The sequence below is a fragment of the Lynx rufus genome, unplaced genomic scaffold (assembly GCF_022079265.1).
Source record: "Lynx rufus isolate CCGP_SWC_20201006 ecotype Redwood Valley unplaced genomic scaffold, mLynRuf1.p SCAF_11, whole genome shotgun sequence".
In the NCBI taxonomy this organism is placed as follows: domain Eukaryota; kingdom Metazoa; phylum Chordata; class Mammalia; order Carnivora; family Felidae; genus Lynx; species Lynx rufus.
In genome coordinates, this window is record NW_025814825.1 from 13657602 (window position 1) to 13673710 (window position 16109).

Sequence of the window (16109 nt, forward strand, 5' to 3'; positions counted from 1 at the left end):
CTGGTCGCCATCCGTGGTTTTGTGCAAACTCGACTAAAACACACACTCGGCTGATAAATTAAGAAACGCTGGCTCCTCTCGGCAGGTGCAACCCTGGACATGCAGCTTGGGGAGTCTTTCCTGTGGAAAGAAAAACGTGCCCTTCCTTTTGACAGAGCTCGGTGTGCTTAGAGGAAAGACACACAACTTGGAGAGCAAAGCAGGGCACCCACATGCACACCTGCATAGGCTCACAGGATTAGGTTATCAGTGAAAGGCAGGCTTCCCTTGATCAGGGTGAAGACTGTACCTGTAAGGCCACCCCAGGCCAGGGAAGCCTGACCTCCAGTTTGGAGGCTGTGGTCCATCCTGACCATGGCATCCTCGAAGCACTGTGCTTTAGTCTCCGGGTTTGTGGGGGTAGTAGCCACGTCTTTCTTGGGGCCAGGTATGGGCTGGAGGACCTAACAGGCAAGATCCTTTTTAGTCTCCTGCTGCAGGCATCTGGAGATGTTTTTGGGGTGGAGGGGGACATCTCAATGCCCCCCCTCACCTTCTCTTTCTTAGTGGTCCATGGACAGCAGGACCTCTAGCTTTTGAGGCTAAAGGCTATCTCCTTCCAAAGTCTCTTTGCTACCCCCACATCTTGTCAGGCCAGGGAGTCCTTCCCTGGCCTTTCAGAGAAGATAGGCCCTTCCAACTGTCCCTGGCCCCTAGATGTCCCCTTCTTAGCACTCAGCGCTCTTGGACAGCTGGCTCAGCCTCTCCTTCCCTGCTAGACTGGAAGCGTAGTTGGGCAGGGATTGGGACTGCTGTGGGCAGAGCACATCAGGGGTGCTAAGGATGTGTTTGTGGAGTGAATGAATGAACGAACGAACGAACGAACAAACGAATGAACGAACAAACGATGTCCTGGTCAGACCAGCCCTCTCACCATCCTGCCATCCTCATCACCCCTTATGGCCACTCCTATCACCAGTACAAAGTCTGCCCGTCTGTTGGTTCCCAGCTCACTGGCCACCTTTCTTTGATTTTTTTTTTCCTGGCTTTATCCTCACCAGCCCATAGACGTAACCAGCCATTTCTTTCCCTCAGCCCTCCCTGTGTTGCATAATTTACCACTGAATTATAGTTGTCCCTATAATGTTCACCGACGTGTGAGTGGGTTATTTTGGAGCTCCTGGTAGTCAAGGTACCTGAGTCTCTGGGACCCGGTCTCAGGCTTCCAGTGGGTCTCCCAGGGCATCGTGCCCAGGGCTGAGTGCAGAGAAGATGCTCAAAGCCAACTTGTTGGTTGAAGTGAGGATGTGATGGTGACCAGGCAGCCAGGGAAACTGGGAGCAGGTCCCCGCACCTTGGCCAAATCACACACACTCTGGACGGCTTCCTCACTGGGAAACAGACTGGGAATATCTACAGTAGTGTCTCCATCCCCCGAGGGCTTCAAGGATTAGAGGTTGCATGCTTGTGTAGAGTACCCAGCGAGGCATTCGGTCACAGTGGTTATGAGTCTGTTGTCCCTTTGGCACTGTGAGGCCACTAAAGCCAATGCCCCAGGAGCTCCCAGGGAGCAGGTGTGAGCCCCACCACTTTGGTCACGACTGGGCTCAGGGGAACCAGATGAGGAAGTAAGGGGGAGGTTTCGGACTTTCCCGGGCACCCACAGAATCTTCTCGTGGGCACACAGCTCGGCCTCTCCACCCTGTCCCCACACTTAAAAGGAGCACTGTCACTTGTGTGTCCCTAGCACAGCTTTTTCTGCTGCAGGCCGATTCCCATATACTCCAAGCGTGATTTTCCCAGGCTTCTAATCGGTTTCCATGCCTTGATCCGGGCCCTGCGTGTCCCTTTACAGTGTGGAATCCTGACTTAACTCAGTACTTCCCAGGCCGGCCGGGGCCAAGGAGCACTGTGGCAGGCCCAGCCTCCTCGACCCGAGGACCCAGGCATCCCCACTCCCAGCCTTGCCTCTGCTGGCCTCGGGGCCTCCATTCGGACCCCGGCCCACTCTGCCTCACTCTTCCTCTTTATCTGCGGCTCCCAGCATGTATGCCTCTCTCTATCAGTGTATCGGGCCAGCATGCCTCATCTAAAGTGTATATATTACCTAATAAAATCCTTCTTATTTGGGATTATTGCATCAAATTTTAATTTCCTCACTCGAGCAGCGGCATGTCGACCTGCCCGTCAGTGAAGGACCGATAGAAGGTGAAAAGAGCGGATAAACTGCACAAATTACTGCCAGCTGATGCCTATCAGCCCTTTGACTGGAATTGACTGGAATTAAGGACTGAGAAATAGGATTTTCTGCCTCAGAATCTGCTGTGGCAGCCCTTGTCGGAAGTCCCCTGCAGCCCCCACGGGCCCCCTCCCCCCACGGGCGCCTCCCACCTCCTGAAGCAAACTGTGTCCACCTTTCAAGTCCTTAATCCTGTCATGGAACCGGGAAAGCAGTCCCAGGGGAGAGAGGTGGGCTGGGACCCCCGAGGCCCGGCAGAGCCTGATGGGTTATAGCTCCAGCTCCTGTCCTGGCCGGCTGCTTTGGAAAAGGCAGGCCACACAGAAGGGAGACACAAGTCCCTTCTAGAGAAGTCTGAGCTCCTCTCAGCTCCGCCCCCGACTTCCCCGCCAGTACCCAGACCTCGGAGGCAGGGGCTGTTTCGCACACCTCCCCCACCCCTGGCTTTGGCACACCGACTGGGCACAGAGCCCCGGGCCTGTCACCTCTGCCAGCCGTGGAGTCCCCCAGACCCACCTCAACCCAGCCCTCCATTCCCCAGTCATCCGCACCCCACCCACTCCCCACACTTTGGGACTTGAGACCAATTCTGGAACCCTCTGAGCCTCCGTTTCCTCACATATTCCCCCGCACTGGGGCTTGTGAGGAAAACGTGAGAGTACCTGTGTTGGGTGCCCAGCGCGGTGCTTGGCACAGAGTAGGTGTTTAACCAGTGCTAGCTCTCCCTGGGCTGTTAGCTGCTCTCTCTATAGGACACCCAGAAAACACCTTACCTGTAGAACGCGTGGTATGTTTCTGGAGTGCTAGGGAGTCTGAACGTGCCGAAGTCCTTTGGAACATCACATGCATGCGCTCCCTACGGAGAGGCAACTCAGCTTGCATCAGATGCTCACGGTGGTCCCCGTGAACACTGACCGTCACGTCTATAGCATTTGCTGTGCCTCCTGGGTGCAGTTCCAAGTGCTTCACAAATATCAGTTGCTCAGGGGTGGAGGCTGTCACGATACCCATTTTATAGATGGGGAAAACAAGGCAGCGAGAGATCAAGTAACTCACTCGAAGGGTTCGCAGCCCAGACAGCCTGGCACCAGTCAAACCCCAAACCCCGTCACCATACTGCTCTATCCGCCACCAGGAGCCGGCACCCTGGGGGCCTGTGCCCCCTTAACCTCTCAGGGGAGCCTCCTTTCCCAGGAGGCCTCCTGCTTACAACATGGGTTCCTGTGACGGGAAGAGCCTCGTGGCAGGGTGGACCCTTCCCTGACCCTCCTGGGCCTTCCCACCTACTCTCCCAGCCAACCCCGCCCCTAGCTGGAGGGCCAGCCAGTTAGGGGCCTGGCTCTGCGCCGGGCAGGGGCCATGCTTCCCCATCCCCTCGTCTTTGGAAATAAGTTTCAGTATATTGAAAATATAATTACTGAGACTCCGAAACAAGAGCCGTGGGATCCCAAGAGCCCCCATTCCTCCCCGTTAATTCCTTCTCATAACATTTCCAGTCTTTGTGGCTGCACTTGTATTAAAAGCTCAGGGTTTTATTAAAAATGGATTTATTTACCCAAAAAGAGATGAAACCCCAAACTTTGTCAGGAGCCTGTTGGATCTCACTTCCCAGAAGCTCAGGTGTGGCTCTTCCTGGGGAGAGCCGGCCTCCTCGTCATCTCGTCCTGGATTGCCTGCCGGCCCCTCGGAGCCCCACCGGCAGCCCAGGGTGGGAGTGCCCGTGGGGAAGGTGCTTCCAGGGCTCTTTGGCCACCAGGTCCCTTATTTGCACGGGCTACCACCGGCCCCGTTTCAGTCCTCCGGGGGCTCACTAGGCCCAGCTCAGCCCAGCCACTCCCGGATTGTATGCCCGGAGACCTGCAGTTGCCCCTTGAGGTTTCTTGTTTAGTGACCTTCTGGAAAGGTGTTCTGGTAGCCTCGGGGCCCAGTTAACCTGGCAGGCTAGTCTGTGCCCTCAGCAGGCCAGGGGCTGCCTGGGACCTGGGAACCCTCATACTGGAACACGTTTGGGGCCCAGACCACATGGGGCTCTAAAAAAGAAGGGGTTGTTCCCGTGTCTAGAAAGCCCATCCTGGCACCCGAGACTCACACCATTGGGACCTCCCCCTGGGGACAAATCCAGGCCCCCCCCCATGTGAGGAGTGGCCCCCAGAAAGGCAGACACCCCCAAAAGTGCCCTGTGTGGGGTGATACCGGGGGGAGCAGTTAGCATAGATGCTGCAAATCTGATGAATGCCTCCTGAATGACCCCCCCCCCCACATACACACACACAGATGCCTGGGTTTGGGACCATTAACTGATGTTACAGGAGAAGAGTCTGTCATCAGACCAGAAAGCCCAAGAGAGCAAAGGCTAACAGGGTTGTTGTTGTTGTTGTTGTTGTTGTTGTTTTAGTCACTTTACTAACTTCTAGGAGCCTTTACTACACTAAGCCCAAGGGAAGGATGGGATATGTAAGTGGTCCCAAATGTGACATGAGCTAATGCTTGTGAAGTGCTTAGATTGGTGCCTGCCACATCACAGGGACTTTCATAAATGACAGCGTCATTATCACAGAAGCTGGTAGACAGGCAGTGTTGCCTGGAGGGCAAGAGCATTTTGGAGGCAAAGTATCTGACTTTGAACCCTGGTTTCACCATTCATTTGTTGCAACGGGACCACGGCCAGGCCCCGTAACTCGAGTTCCTCAGTTTCCTCATCCGGAAAATGGGGCTTCTGGAGTAGGTGTGAGGGGGAAAGGAGTTCCTAGCAGGCGTTTGCCGCAGCAGAGTGAGTGCTTGAGAAAGAACAGAACCTGCCTTAGCGGGAACTTCCCGGGCTCTGACCCCCTTTGGGTCCTCAGAACCCACCTGGGGAGATGCTCATTTAATGATGTCTTTCTCTGACTTGGTAACAGTCTATTTCCCTCCAGGGGGTGTCGTCAGAGCTCCGGGATCCTTATCCCAGCGGGGGGGGGGGGGGGGGCAAGGAAGGAACCACATCTGCTTTCTGCACGGCCTTGGCCTCGGGGCAATGGCCGTGTTTCTCCTGGAACATTCTCGCCTTCCCTCAGCCCCCCCTAGAGGTGTTCCAGATTGCTGCACACCTGGGCCCAGGAGAGGATGGAGGGAGAGCTGTGCAGGGGCAGCACTGCCCCGAGTGGGTGAGGTGGTGAATGCCCCTTCTGTGTCTGGAGGGGAGGTGTCTCGCTCCCGGGCCTCCCTCCCCCTCAGAGGGCCTCCGTGTCAGAGAAAAAGACTCTCTCCACAGGAGAAGGTGTTCAGGAGCACGCGGCCTGCAGACTTCACCCTCTAGCTGACGAGCAGCAAAGGAGTGAGAGGCAGCATATCAAGGCCACAAGAGTTCATCATTAGACATGTAAATGCCAGGGTTGACATTTCCCTAGGGGATGGGGACAGGGCTGTCCTGCTCATTATTTAATTTTTTTTTTCTTTTTAACGTTTATTCATTTTTGAGAGACAGAGAGGGACAGAGCGTGAGCAGAGGAAGGGCAGAGAGAGAGGGAGACACAGAATCCGAAGCAGGCTCCCGGCCCTGAGCTGTCACCACAGAGCCCGACACGGGGCTCGAACCCACGAACTGCGAGATCATGACCTGAGCCGAAGTCGGACGCTTAACCGACTGAGCCACCCAGGCGCCCCTGTCCTCCTCATTATTAACCAGGGAGAACTGTAGCCCAGGCGAGAATCTCAGGCTGGCATGGTGGACAGGCTTGGCTGGCCAGACAATGGTGTGCTAGGGCCTGGAGGCTAAGGTGAAGGTTGCTGTGGGCAAGGGACGACCCAGCAAGTGGTGGTGGTGGTGAAATGAGAATCGTCTTGTATACGTTCATTCATTCAATCAGCCAACCGACCCATCAACTGACATGTGAATGTGCCCATTATATGACAGGATCTCTTCCTGGAGAGTCTAATGGCTCCAGGCCTCTGCCTGTGCTGCCTAGTTTGCCTTCCGGATCATTTTCTCTCCCTAGAAAACTACTCATTTCTCATGACCCGTCAAAATGTTGCTGCCCGTATAACCCTTTGCCAGCTCCTCCAGGTAGACTTCTGCACTTCGGGGTACATTTCCGCATCTAAGCACCCTAATGTGTGTATAGCAGTGCCTGTGAATCTGTCTGCGACCCCTCCCCATAGACTGTGTACTCCCTAAAAGTGGGGACCCCCGAGTCCTCATCCTGGTGGTCCCAGAACCTGGCTCCTTCTCCCCCATTGCTGCAGGGAGGATGAACAGGGTGTGGGACAGAGCCATTTGAGGCAGGAACTGTGGGTGGTACTGCTGGATAGGGCATGGTTCCTAGGGCCTTGGTGGCCTCCCGGGTCATCCCTAGAGATACTTTCAGGATTTATGATGCTTTCGTTAGTAGAGTAATTGATCCATGTTCTCCTTTACTGAAGTCCTAGTGAAAGCAAGGTCCCAGGGTTATTGCTGTTACCCATACCACGGTGGGACAAATGACACCAGAAAGGTGCAGCAACCCTCCTGACGTCCCACAGCAATTTGATGCGTGGTTGAGATAGAGATGAGATCTCTTGTCCCCCAGCTAGATGCTCTTCTTTCCTGGGTGGTCACACCAGATGGAGGCAGATGGGGAGGGGAAGAGAGAATGATAGCATCAGCAAGATTGGGCCTCCCCATGGGACTCTGAGGTGTTTGCCAAGGCCTCAGTGTTATGTCCTCAGGGTGATGGGGACAGCCGAGACCTGAGCACTCAGCAGCTACTTCCTAGGCTGGCCTTGCAGCAGGGAGGCCGCCCGGGGGCTGGACAACCAAACTCAGGTCCCTCCTCTCTCCTGCCCAGGGCACAACCGTGCGAGTTATCACTGCCATTGACCAGGATAAAGGACGTCCCCGGGGGATTGGCTACACCATCGTCTCAGGTAAGGCCTTGGGAAGGGAACTGAGTGGATGAAGGAGGGAGGAGCCAGGAAGGAGGAGAGAGAGGTGCTTGGGACTGAGGCTAAGATGTTGGGGGCTGCTGGGGTGGTGTCGGGTGACAGGAGTGTGTGACACTGTCCAAGGTCCGAGGCATCTGAGCACTTTGGGGCTCCGAGCCCGGGTCATTGGGGACGCCCATCTAACCTCCTTCAGTGCTCTGTTTTTGTTTTCTTTTCTGACTTGATGAAAGGGTGGCATTTATACATCATTTTAGAATGAATAGAGCTACACCTCAGCTGATTTCATGCTCCCATCACATTTCTGACCATTGGGAGTTCATGTCTGGTCGCAAGGGAGGCACAGAGCCCCTCCTCTCCCACCCGCTCTCTCGGTTGAGCGGAATGGTGACTGGCTACAAAGAAGGTTCTGGGTGATGGCGTCCCTGACCTCATAAATCCACCCAAAGATGGATCATGTAGCAGCTCCATTTGGCTGTCCCAGGACTGGGTGGCTTTGGAGAGAGGGAGCCGGTGACAGGCCCATGAGAGGCTGCTCACTCACGCACACTCTCTGGCTCTGTCCCTGTGTACCCGGCCCACCACACATGTGTCCTCCTTCCCTGCCCACTGGTCCTTGAAGGGTCAGCCTAGTGCATGGGGGCAGGCCAGACTGATGGCCAGGAGGATGGCAGGCCACCAGGCCAATGTCTAGCCCGGCGCCTCTCCTGACCACACCTCCACAACAGAGAGCAACATTTTTGGGACATATTTTCCCTAAAACTCAAAAGACACCAAGGTGTAATGATGAAGAACGTAGAGGATGGAGTCTCGTGAGTGTATTGCCTTGGGATGGTCTCCATACCTCAGTTTCTCAAACATAAAATGGGAGCAGTAAGAGTACCTACCTTGGATGGTTAAGGGTCAGAAGACTTAATATATGTAAAGAACCCAGTTAATGGATCTAAGGTCCTTTATAAGTGTTAGTTGCTGTTATTATTTTTATTGCTAGCAGCCAATAATAACCTTGCAAAGTTGGGGATTAGCTGGTGGGAAGAAGCACCCCCCATCCTCAGGAACGCAGGAAATCAGGAGCATTGTGGGTTCCCTGTGATGTGCAGCTGCTGGCATGACTACCATTGTGTCTTCCAGCCCAGGACCCAAAGCAAATTCCACCCCAGCTCATGTGGTCAGCAGCAGCATAGATTTGGGCCTCTCTTCCCCCACCCCACTTCCTCCCCATTCTGGTGCCCCACACAAGACTCAGCAGAGTAAACACCAATATGTACTTGTGGAAGGGAGGGAGGGAGGGAAGGAGGGAGGGAGGGAGAGAGGGAGGAAGGAAGGAAGGAAGGAAGGAAAGGAGGGAGGGAGGAAAGGAGGGAGGGAGGAAGGGAGGAAGGAAGGAAGGAAGGGAGGAAGGAAGGTAGGTAGTGACTCCAGGGTAGTGGGTTTTCAAATTCCAGAATGCCCAAGGATCACCTGGGGCTCCTACCAAAAATAGAGTCCTTGGCACCCATGGAGAGTTTCATGCTGTGGAACTAGGGTGGGGCTCAGGAATGGTCCTTTCTCACAGTGCCCCAGGTGCAGATGGTCCTTAGGCCAGGGTGTGGGAAAGCTAGTCCTAGGAAGGAAACCATTCTGCAGGAAGGCAGAGTCCCCCCCCCAAGAATTTGGGGGCCCTCTCCCACTGAGCAGAGGAGGGAGGCCCATGCTGGTGTTGGTCTCCTTTATGAGTTTTTCGATTTGGGAAGCAAATGAAGTGCCTCCCAGGGGCAAGGGGCTTGTGCTGGAGAGCTGCAGAAACACCAGTGAACCTCAAGGATGATAGTTGAGGGGTCAGGATAAGGTAACAGCGTGAAGGGGACACCAGGCTGGGTGGGGGATTGTCTCCTCATCTCATTGCCTGTGTGCTGGTTCCAGACATACACCCACCTGGATGAGGTGGGGAGCAAGGAGCCAGGAGCTAGCCTGCAGTCACGGCCAGACGGGAAATTCCTGCAGTGACACTGAAAGGCCATCCTCCAGGGTGTTGGTCCATTCCAGGTTCATGCTGGGTGCTAGGCCACCAGCCTCAGACCCTGAGGCCCTCTCCAGCCTTCAAAGATGGCCCCAGCCAGCTCTCCCTCCTCACCCCATCCCCTGGGAGGAGGAGGCTGGAGGGCAGAGCTGCTGAGGCTTGGGTGTCTGAGCTGGGCTCTGGAACCTGAAGTCTGGGGCCAATTGCCTGTGGCAGCATCCTATGAGATTTCCAGGGGCATGCTCTCCTGGGCCAGGTCCCCAAGTATGAACCGCAGGATGAGAAAGGAAACCCGGAATGTGAAACTACAGGTAGGCGATGTGTATAAAGGTGGGGGCAGGAGGCAGAAACTTCTGGAAGGCCTGGAGCACTTAGCGTAGCTTTATGGGATTCCCACTACCAGCAAAGATGTGCTTTGAGGGCTTTTTTAGAAAGGTTGACAAATGGGTTTCCTCTCACATGCCAACTGTGATTGATTGGTAATGGCTGCCTGAAGAGGACCCATGAAGCCAAGCAGGCTCAGTGCGGTACTCAATTGGTAGAGCCTGTTACTGATGTGGAAAGAGAGAGGGCAGCACGTGCAGCAAATAGTTGCCATCCTTGCCAAGATAGCACTTGGACCTCGCTTATAGGGTGGACTTGATGGTCCTTTAACTCCTTCATGGGTGTTTGTCGCCACAAAACCCACAGCCCCACCCAAATGCTTTTCAGCCAGCTGGAGGAAAACGTTTCCCTTTTCCTTCCCTCCCGATCCTGCTGCCCACCTGCCTGTTTCTGCCCGCCCTTCTCTGGCCCTGGGATGGCATGGTCCTCCTGCAACCTGGCTTCACTGTGAACCTAAAGCAGGCAGACCAACAGAAGGGCAAAGTCCCCCAGGGGAGCAGGAGACTGAAAGCTAGGATGTGGCCTCAACTCTACTTCATTTGACCACCATAGACACTGCTGCAAAGCACATTGTCTCCCAAGGATCTGGCCTCACACACATGCCTTTCCAGTGATGTTAAGTCTCGGCCCTTCCCTGGGAGGCTCAGCCAGTGTCTGTTTGGCTTGAAGCAGAAAGAAGGAATGCCCCCCAAGGGCATCTTCACATGGACTGCCCCAAGTTGGCCCTGAGTACCCTGTGGGAGCCTGCTTCAGCCCTCAATACTAGGGAGCTATTTTCATTGGAGAGGAAAAACGAGGGTCTTGGTGGCTCCTAGAGCCAGGTGTGAGTCCCGACAGCCACGGAGGGTGACCCAGTCTCTGGGCACCTCCAGAGCCTGGGAAGGGGGTGGCTTTGTCTGTATGTGGGTGGACACAAGTCTGAGCCCATGAGTGATCCATGGCGTGCGGTTAACCTGCTGGGCTCCTTGAGGCCCCCATCCCCTCTGGGCTGTTTATCAGCCCTGCAGCTGGGGGGATTTATGTCTGCACACCAGCGCTTTCGCCATTACTAATGACCCCTTTGTTTTGCCAAGAACAAAGAGGCCTTCAGAGGTAAGTTATGGCTCCATTGCCATCAATTTGTTCTCAGCCTCTTGTGGCCAAACTGAGACTGAAGAATGACAAGGTTCTTTTCCACAGAGGACCTGGCACGGGCCCCATCTGCTTCCTCAGCCTGTGCCTGGCCTGCCACTCACCAAGGGCATCACTTCCTTCAGGACCCGAACAAAATGGGGCTCCCATCCCCAAAGGCCAGCCCAGCCCGGGGTCTCAACAGACACCTTCCTTTGCCAGATGGAGACAGTCCTGCTTCAAGGGGCAGCTGTGGCCCTCCCCATACAGAGCACTGGACTTGCAGTCCAGAGTTGTGGGTTCAAGGTCCAGCTCTGCCACCTGCAGCAGTGTGTCAGAGAAAGGCGTTTGACCCCTCTTAACCCCGTAATCTTTAACCATGGTACAGGGTTAATAATCCCTATGGCAGATAAAATGGTGCCAGAGAGACTCTAAAGGCCATAAAGTATTAAGCATTATTAATTATCAAGGAAAGATCAGGCCCAGGGGTCCTAGGAACTTCTATTCACTCATTTCTTCCTTCATCCATTTAAGCAGGGAAGCGGTTGAGAGGGCAGGTTCTGTGGCTGCTGTCCAGGGTGCTGACCGCTGGTGTGCTGGCCAGTACGGTTGCCCTGTGGCTACTGAGCTCTTGATATGTGGCTAGTCTGTAAGATAACCCAGGGGATTTTGAAGACTTATTATGCAAAACAGGTTATAAAGCATCTCATTAATAATGTCTTATATTGATGACGTGTCGAAGTCATATTATTTTAGATAGACTGAGTGAAATACAACATATTATTAAAATTAATTTCATCTATTTTTTTAATGTTGAATGTTTTTAATGTTTAATGGCTACTAGAGAATTTAAAATACCACATGTGGCTCACATCCTATTTCTGTGGGCAGCTCTATTCCAGAGTCAGACCACCTTGCTCGCCTACTACCACTGACTGTGTAACCTGCAGCAGTTTTTCAGTCTGTGAAATGGAAAGTAGGAGTAGCCTGAGCCTCATAGGGAAGCTATGCACATACAGAGAGCAAAGACACATAAGTATGTAGAAGAGTGTCTGATTTTATAGTAAGTGCTCAACAAATGTGCGCTCTTGGCATCCACCTGCATTGGATCAAGGGTTTTCTCTAAGCCAAGAGCTGTGCTAATGTCCTGAGAATGTGTGGGACTGGAGGCACTGTCTCAGCCTCTGGAACCTGTAGGGTAGGTGGGGAAGCAGACTGAGATACGTGGGCTGTGTCGGTAGCTATTGACATGGAGTGATGGCTCCCTGGAAGGTCCATTAGACTGTTCTCTCTACTTCTCTGTATGTTTGAAAATATCTGTAATAGGAAGTGAGGAAGAATCCATGGGAGGGGCCACCTCCCCCAGCCGTTGCTGGGGTGAGGATACTCACCGAGAAGAGATCATCTAAGCTGCCCCCCGACTGATGAGCAGGAACTACCCGGGAACTGTGGAGTTAGGTGTTACAGGCAGAGAGCACAGTGTTTACCAGGATCCCAGAGCAGGAGAGAGTGCGGTACATTTGTGGAACTGCAGTAATCCAGCACGGCTGAGCGCAGCCTGCAAGGGAGACCTTGGGGAGGGGAGGCCACAGAGGGAGGCAGGGCCCAGCCATGCAGGGTGTGGAATGCCGAGCTCAGGAGAATGCCAGACCTTGTTCCTGAGGGTGGTAGCAAGCCAGTTCTAGGGGTGGGTGGGTGGCGGGGCGGGGGGTGGTGGGAGATGTTGTTGAGGTGTGTTGTGTGAAGCTCCAGTGGTCAGACTGGAGCCAGTGGGCTGGAGGAGGGCAGGCAGAACAAGCAAGCCCAAGGGGAGGCTGCCGTGGTGTCCCCCAACTGGCTGTCACATTGGGAAGCCGAGATAGCAGAGCCAAAGGAGGATGAGGAGGCCGAGGTGACAGGAGGTGACTGATGGGGCAGGTGGCACAGGACCGGCCCACAGCCTGAGATACCTCTCAAGCCCCCTTGAGCAGGGAAATTGCTTACTTTAACATCTGACTATTGTTTGTTCCAGAGAGGAACCCTGTCTTCCTAAGTACCCTTGAGTGGGTGACTGAAACTCTCAAAGGACCAGTTTCCCCAGCTTTTAATGGGGCCAGTCATATCTTTCTCGCAGAGTTGTGAAAATAAGCATGAGTGAGGCTACTGTCTAAAATGGGCAGCGTTTGGTGAGTGTCACATAGGTCAGTTGCATGGTAGGCCCTCAAAAGAGGCCAACCAATTATTTCCCTCCTCCCTCAGGGAAGCAGGATGTGGCAGAGGCACGCAGGTGTCATGCTGCCCGAAGCCCGCATTCCTAGCCAAGGCCACTCTCACATGCTAGCAAGCTGGGCTCCCCCAGTGGCCAGGAGCCCAGGTTGAAGGCTTCCATCAGTCACCCCCAAGGGCACTGAGGATTCTGTCCTGCCGTCACCTTTCTGCAAATACCCAGAGTTTTTGTGGTTTCTCCATCCCCTGATGTAGGGAGCCCATCTACAAGAGGCTGTAGAGCAGCGGTTCTCAAAGTGAAGTGGGGGCCGTGGACCAGCAGCAGCCCCTGAACTCTTGTTGGACATGGGAGCTCTCAGGCCCCACCCTGGAACTACTGAATCAAATGCCCAGGGCAGGGGGCTTAAGGAGCCCTCCAGGTGGTTCTGACGCCATCTGAATCCTTATTGGAAGTGTTTTCATTTTCCACACGTGCTAGACTGATGGGTTCTGTCATTTAATTCTCTCCTTCCTGTAACTGATGCTGAACGACTCCTTTCCAGTGCCTGGGGTGTGAGGGTGTGGTGAACAAACCCTGGACAGCGCTTTCTACCATGTCCTGCGTTACAGCCTCTATCTTAGCCCAGCCACACCTTCCAGGCTACAGAAGCCCCGCCTCCCTCATCGTCCTTGCCTTGCAGGCCACGTCCCTTTTCCCATCACAGCCCTGCCTGCCTGGACCTTCTGCAGCTCTGGAGTGTTCCCCAGGGTGAGGGGCAGGGAGAGCCATTTATTGGGTGCCTGCCATGTGCCAGGCACTGGCTGGACACATTTATCTCTCACAGCAGTCTGTGAGGGAGACATTATTACTCCATTCTACACACAAGTAAAGTGAGGATCTGCGAGTACATAGACTGGCCAAAGGTCACAGCTACTAAGTGGAAGAACATGAATTTTTTTTAATATTTAAAAAAAGTTTTTTAAATCTTTATTTATTTTTGAGAGTGACAGACAGAGAGAGAGAGAGAGCGAGAGCATGGGAGGAACAGAGAGAGAGGGAGACACAGAATCTGAAGCAGGCTCCAGGCTCCAAGCTGTCAGCACAGAGCCCAACGTGGGGGGCTCGAACTCATGAACCATGAGTCCATGACCTGAGCTGAAGTCAGATACTCAACCAACTGAGCCACCAGGTGCTACTTTTTAATTTTTTTTATGTTTATTTTTGAGAGACAGAGTGCAAGCAGGGGAGGAGAAGAGAGAGAGGGAGGCACAAAATCTGAAGCAGGCTCCAGCCTCTGAGCTGTCAGTACAGAGCCTGATGCGGGGCTCGAACTCATGAACTATGAGATATGACCTGAGCCAATGTCAGACACTTAACCAACTGAGCCCCCCAGGCTCCCCAGAAGAACATGAATTTGAACCCATGTCCCTCGGGTTCCAGAATACATCCATTTTTCATGATGACAGTGGTCTTCAAAGTGTGGTCCCCAGACTGGTGGCATCAGCATCAACTTCTAATAATGGGAATTATTAGAAATTCAAAATTTTGCACCCCAGTCTAAGCCTACTGAATTGGAAACTCTGGGGGCAGGGCCAGGTGATGCTGAGGCTGCTGGTCTGGGGACCACAGTCTGAGAAGCACTGGTCTGGAAAAGCATGTGTAGTCGATAAGGGTGATATCATCCGCAAGGAGGCAAAAGTGTGTTATGGGGGTGAAAAGTTTTTACTCTATTTATCAAGCACAGCTGTATATGTGCAGACATATCTGTGGTATTGGAATTTCACGAGGGGAAGCAGTTAGGAAAAAATATCTTAAATGGCTGGTAGCAGGGGCAATAACGAAAGGAAGGTTGAGAAACAGTGGCCTGGAGTCGAGAATCAGTGAGCAGTGTCAGGGCTGAAACCCCTCACCCCTGCTTTAAAGGCAGCGGCCTCACTTCCAGTCATGTTGGAGACTTGCCCAGGTGTGTTAGTGAAGGACAAAGCCCTCACTTTCCAGTCCTTTGATCTTATGTCAATATTAACAAGTGAGGACGTTCCTTGAAAACACATTGAGTGCTTTGAAATGAAGGCTGCTTGTGTGTGAATGCACGTACGAGTATGGGTGTGCGTGTGCGTGTGTGTATGCGTGTGTGTGTGTGTGTGTGTGTGTGTGTAGAGAGAATAGTCAAATACAGTCAGACTTGCTCAAGCTTACACATATGCCAATAACTGGACTGTGCCCCTGGCCGTGGCCTGGCAGGGGGTACCTATCACAGGAGACCATATTTTGAAATACATCAAAGCCCTTGTGATTAAGAGGTCTGGTGTTTTTTCTCCCCCACCCCCGAGAAGTGAAAACTTGGGAGAATCAGACCTGTCTCGGACACCTGAATCTCATGCCACAGCCCCTGGCTTGGGGTAGCATAGCGGGTGCCTGGAAGCACGTGAAACTTCAGGACATCTGGCTCGGCACAGGACGAATGGCCCACCTGGCTGGAGCCAAGAGGTGGCCAGGGAGAAGTGAAGGGCAGATCACAGACAGGTGGGAGTGGGGGCAGTTGGTACAGGGCATAGGAGACAAAATGAGTGGGTTCTTGAGCAAGGCTGGGGGTGGGGAAGGGGAGCAGGGGGCCATCAGAAGATTCATCTTGTCTGGACGGATTGGAACAGGAGGCACGGGAACGAGGAATGATCTGCTAATAGACTGTCACACCAACTGGGTGGCGGGGGTGGTCATTGAGGAGATGTATGGGAAGGAAGGCTGCAGGCTCTGGCAACGTACTGAAAATAGATAGCACAAGAGAAGGAGGAGACAAAGAAGCTTCTAACCTCTGAGTAGAGGTTTCTGGGGTCCTGGTGGTGGCCTAGACAGAAAGGGGCATATTCATAAGGAAAGTTGATCTGTTTACACCTGTGATTGCTACCCTAGACGTGCATCAGCACACATACCAGAATCTACTGATCGTGTACTGAGGCAGACATCACTAGCTGATTCCAGCACACTTTCCCACCAGCCTAGACAGGCCACCAAGCCTTACCCAGCCCTCCAGAAGCCACTGACAGTTGGTAGGCACTCTCTCTAGAGCTGGAATGAATGTGTGCAAGGTGTATTTCTTTTGCAGCCCATGGCTTTTTCAAAACTATCTGGGAACAGTGCCTCTGGCAGGTTTTTTATGTGATTATACAAATACATTGGCACGTTATTTACAGTTCTCCCCCATCACCACACCTAAATGACAGTGATGAACCTCAGGAAAGCCTGTACTTCATTCTCCCTTTGATCTTTCTCCTTCCTCTCTTCAGGGGCGTGCTAGCCAGCCGGCCTATTCTTGCTCT

The 16109-nt window shown here is 53.5% G+C and overlaps 1 protein-coding gene across 1 annotated transcript in view; it reads left to right on the forward strand.

Annotated features, from left to right (window-relative positions):
* Window positions 1-16109, forward strand: part of LOC124506880 (cadherin-23-like) — a 286170-nt gene that overhangs the window by 134449 nt on the left and 135612 nt on the right. Inside the window, exon 8 of the mRNA XM_047072896.1 lies at window positions 7021-7099. Within this exon, the coding sequence (XP_046928852.1) occupies window positions 7021-7099 (79 nt within the window). The remainder of the gene's footprint in view (window positions 1-7020; window positions 7100-16109) is intronic.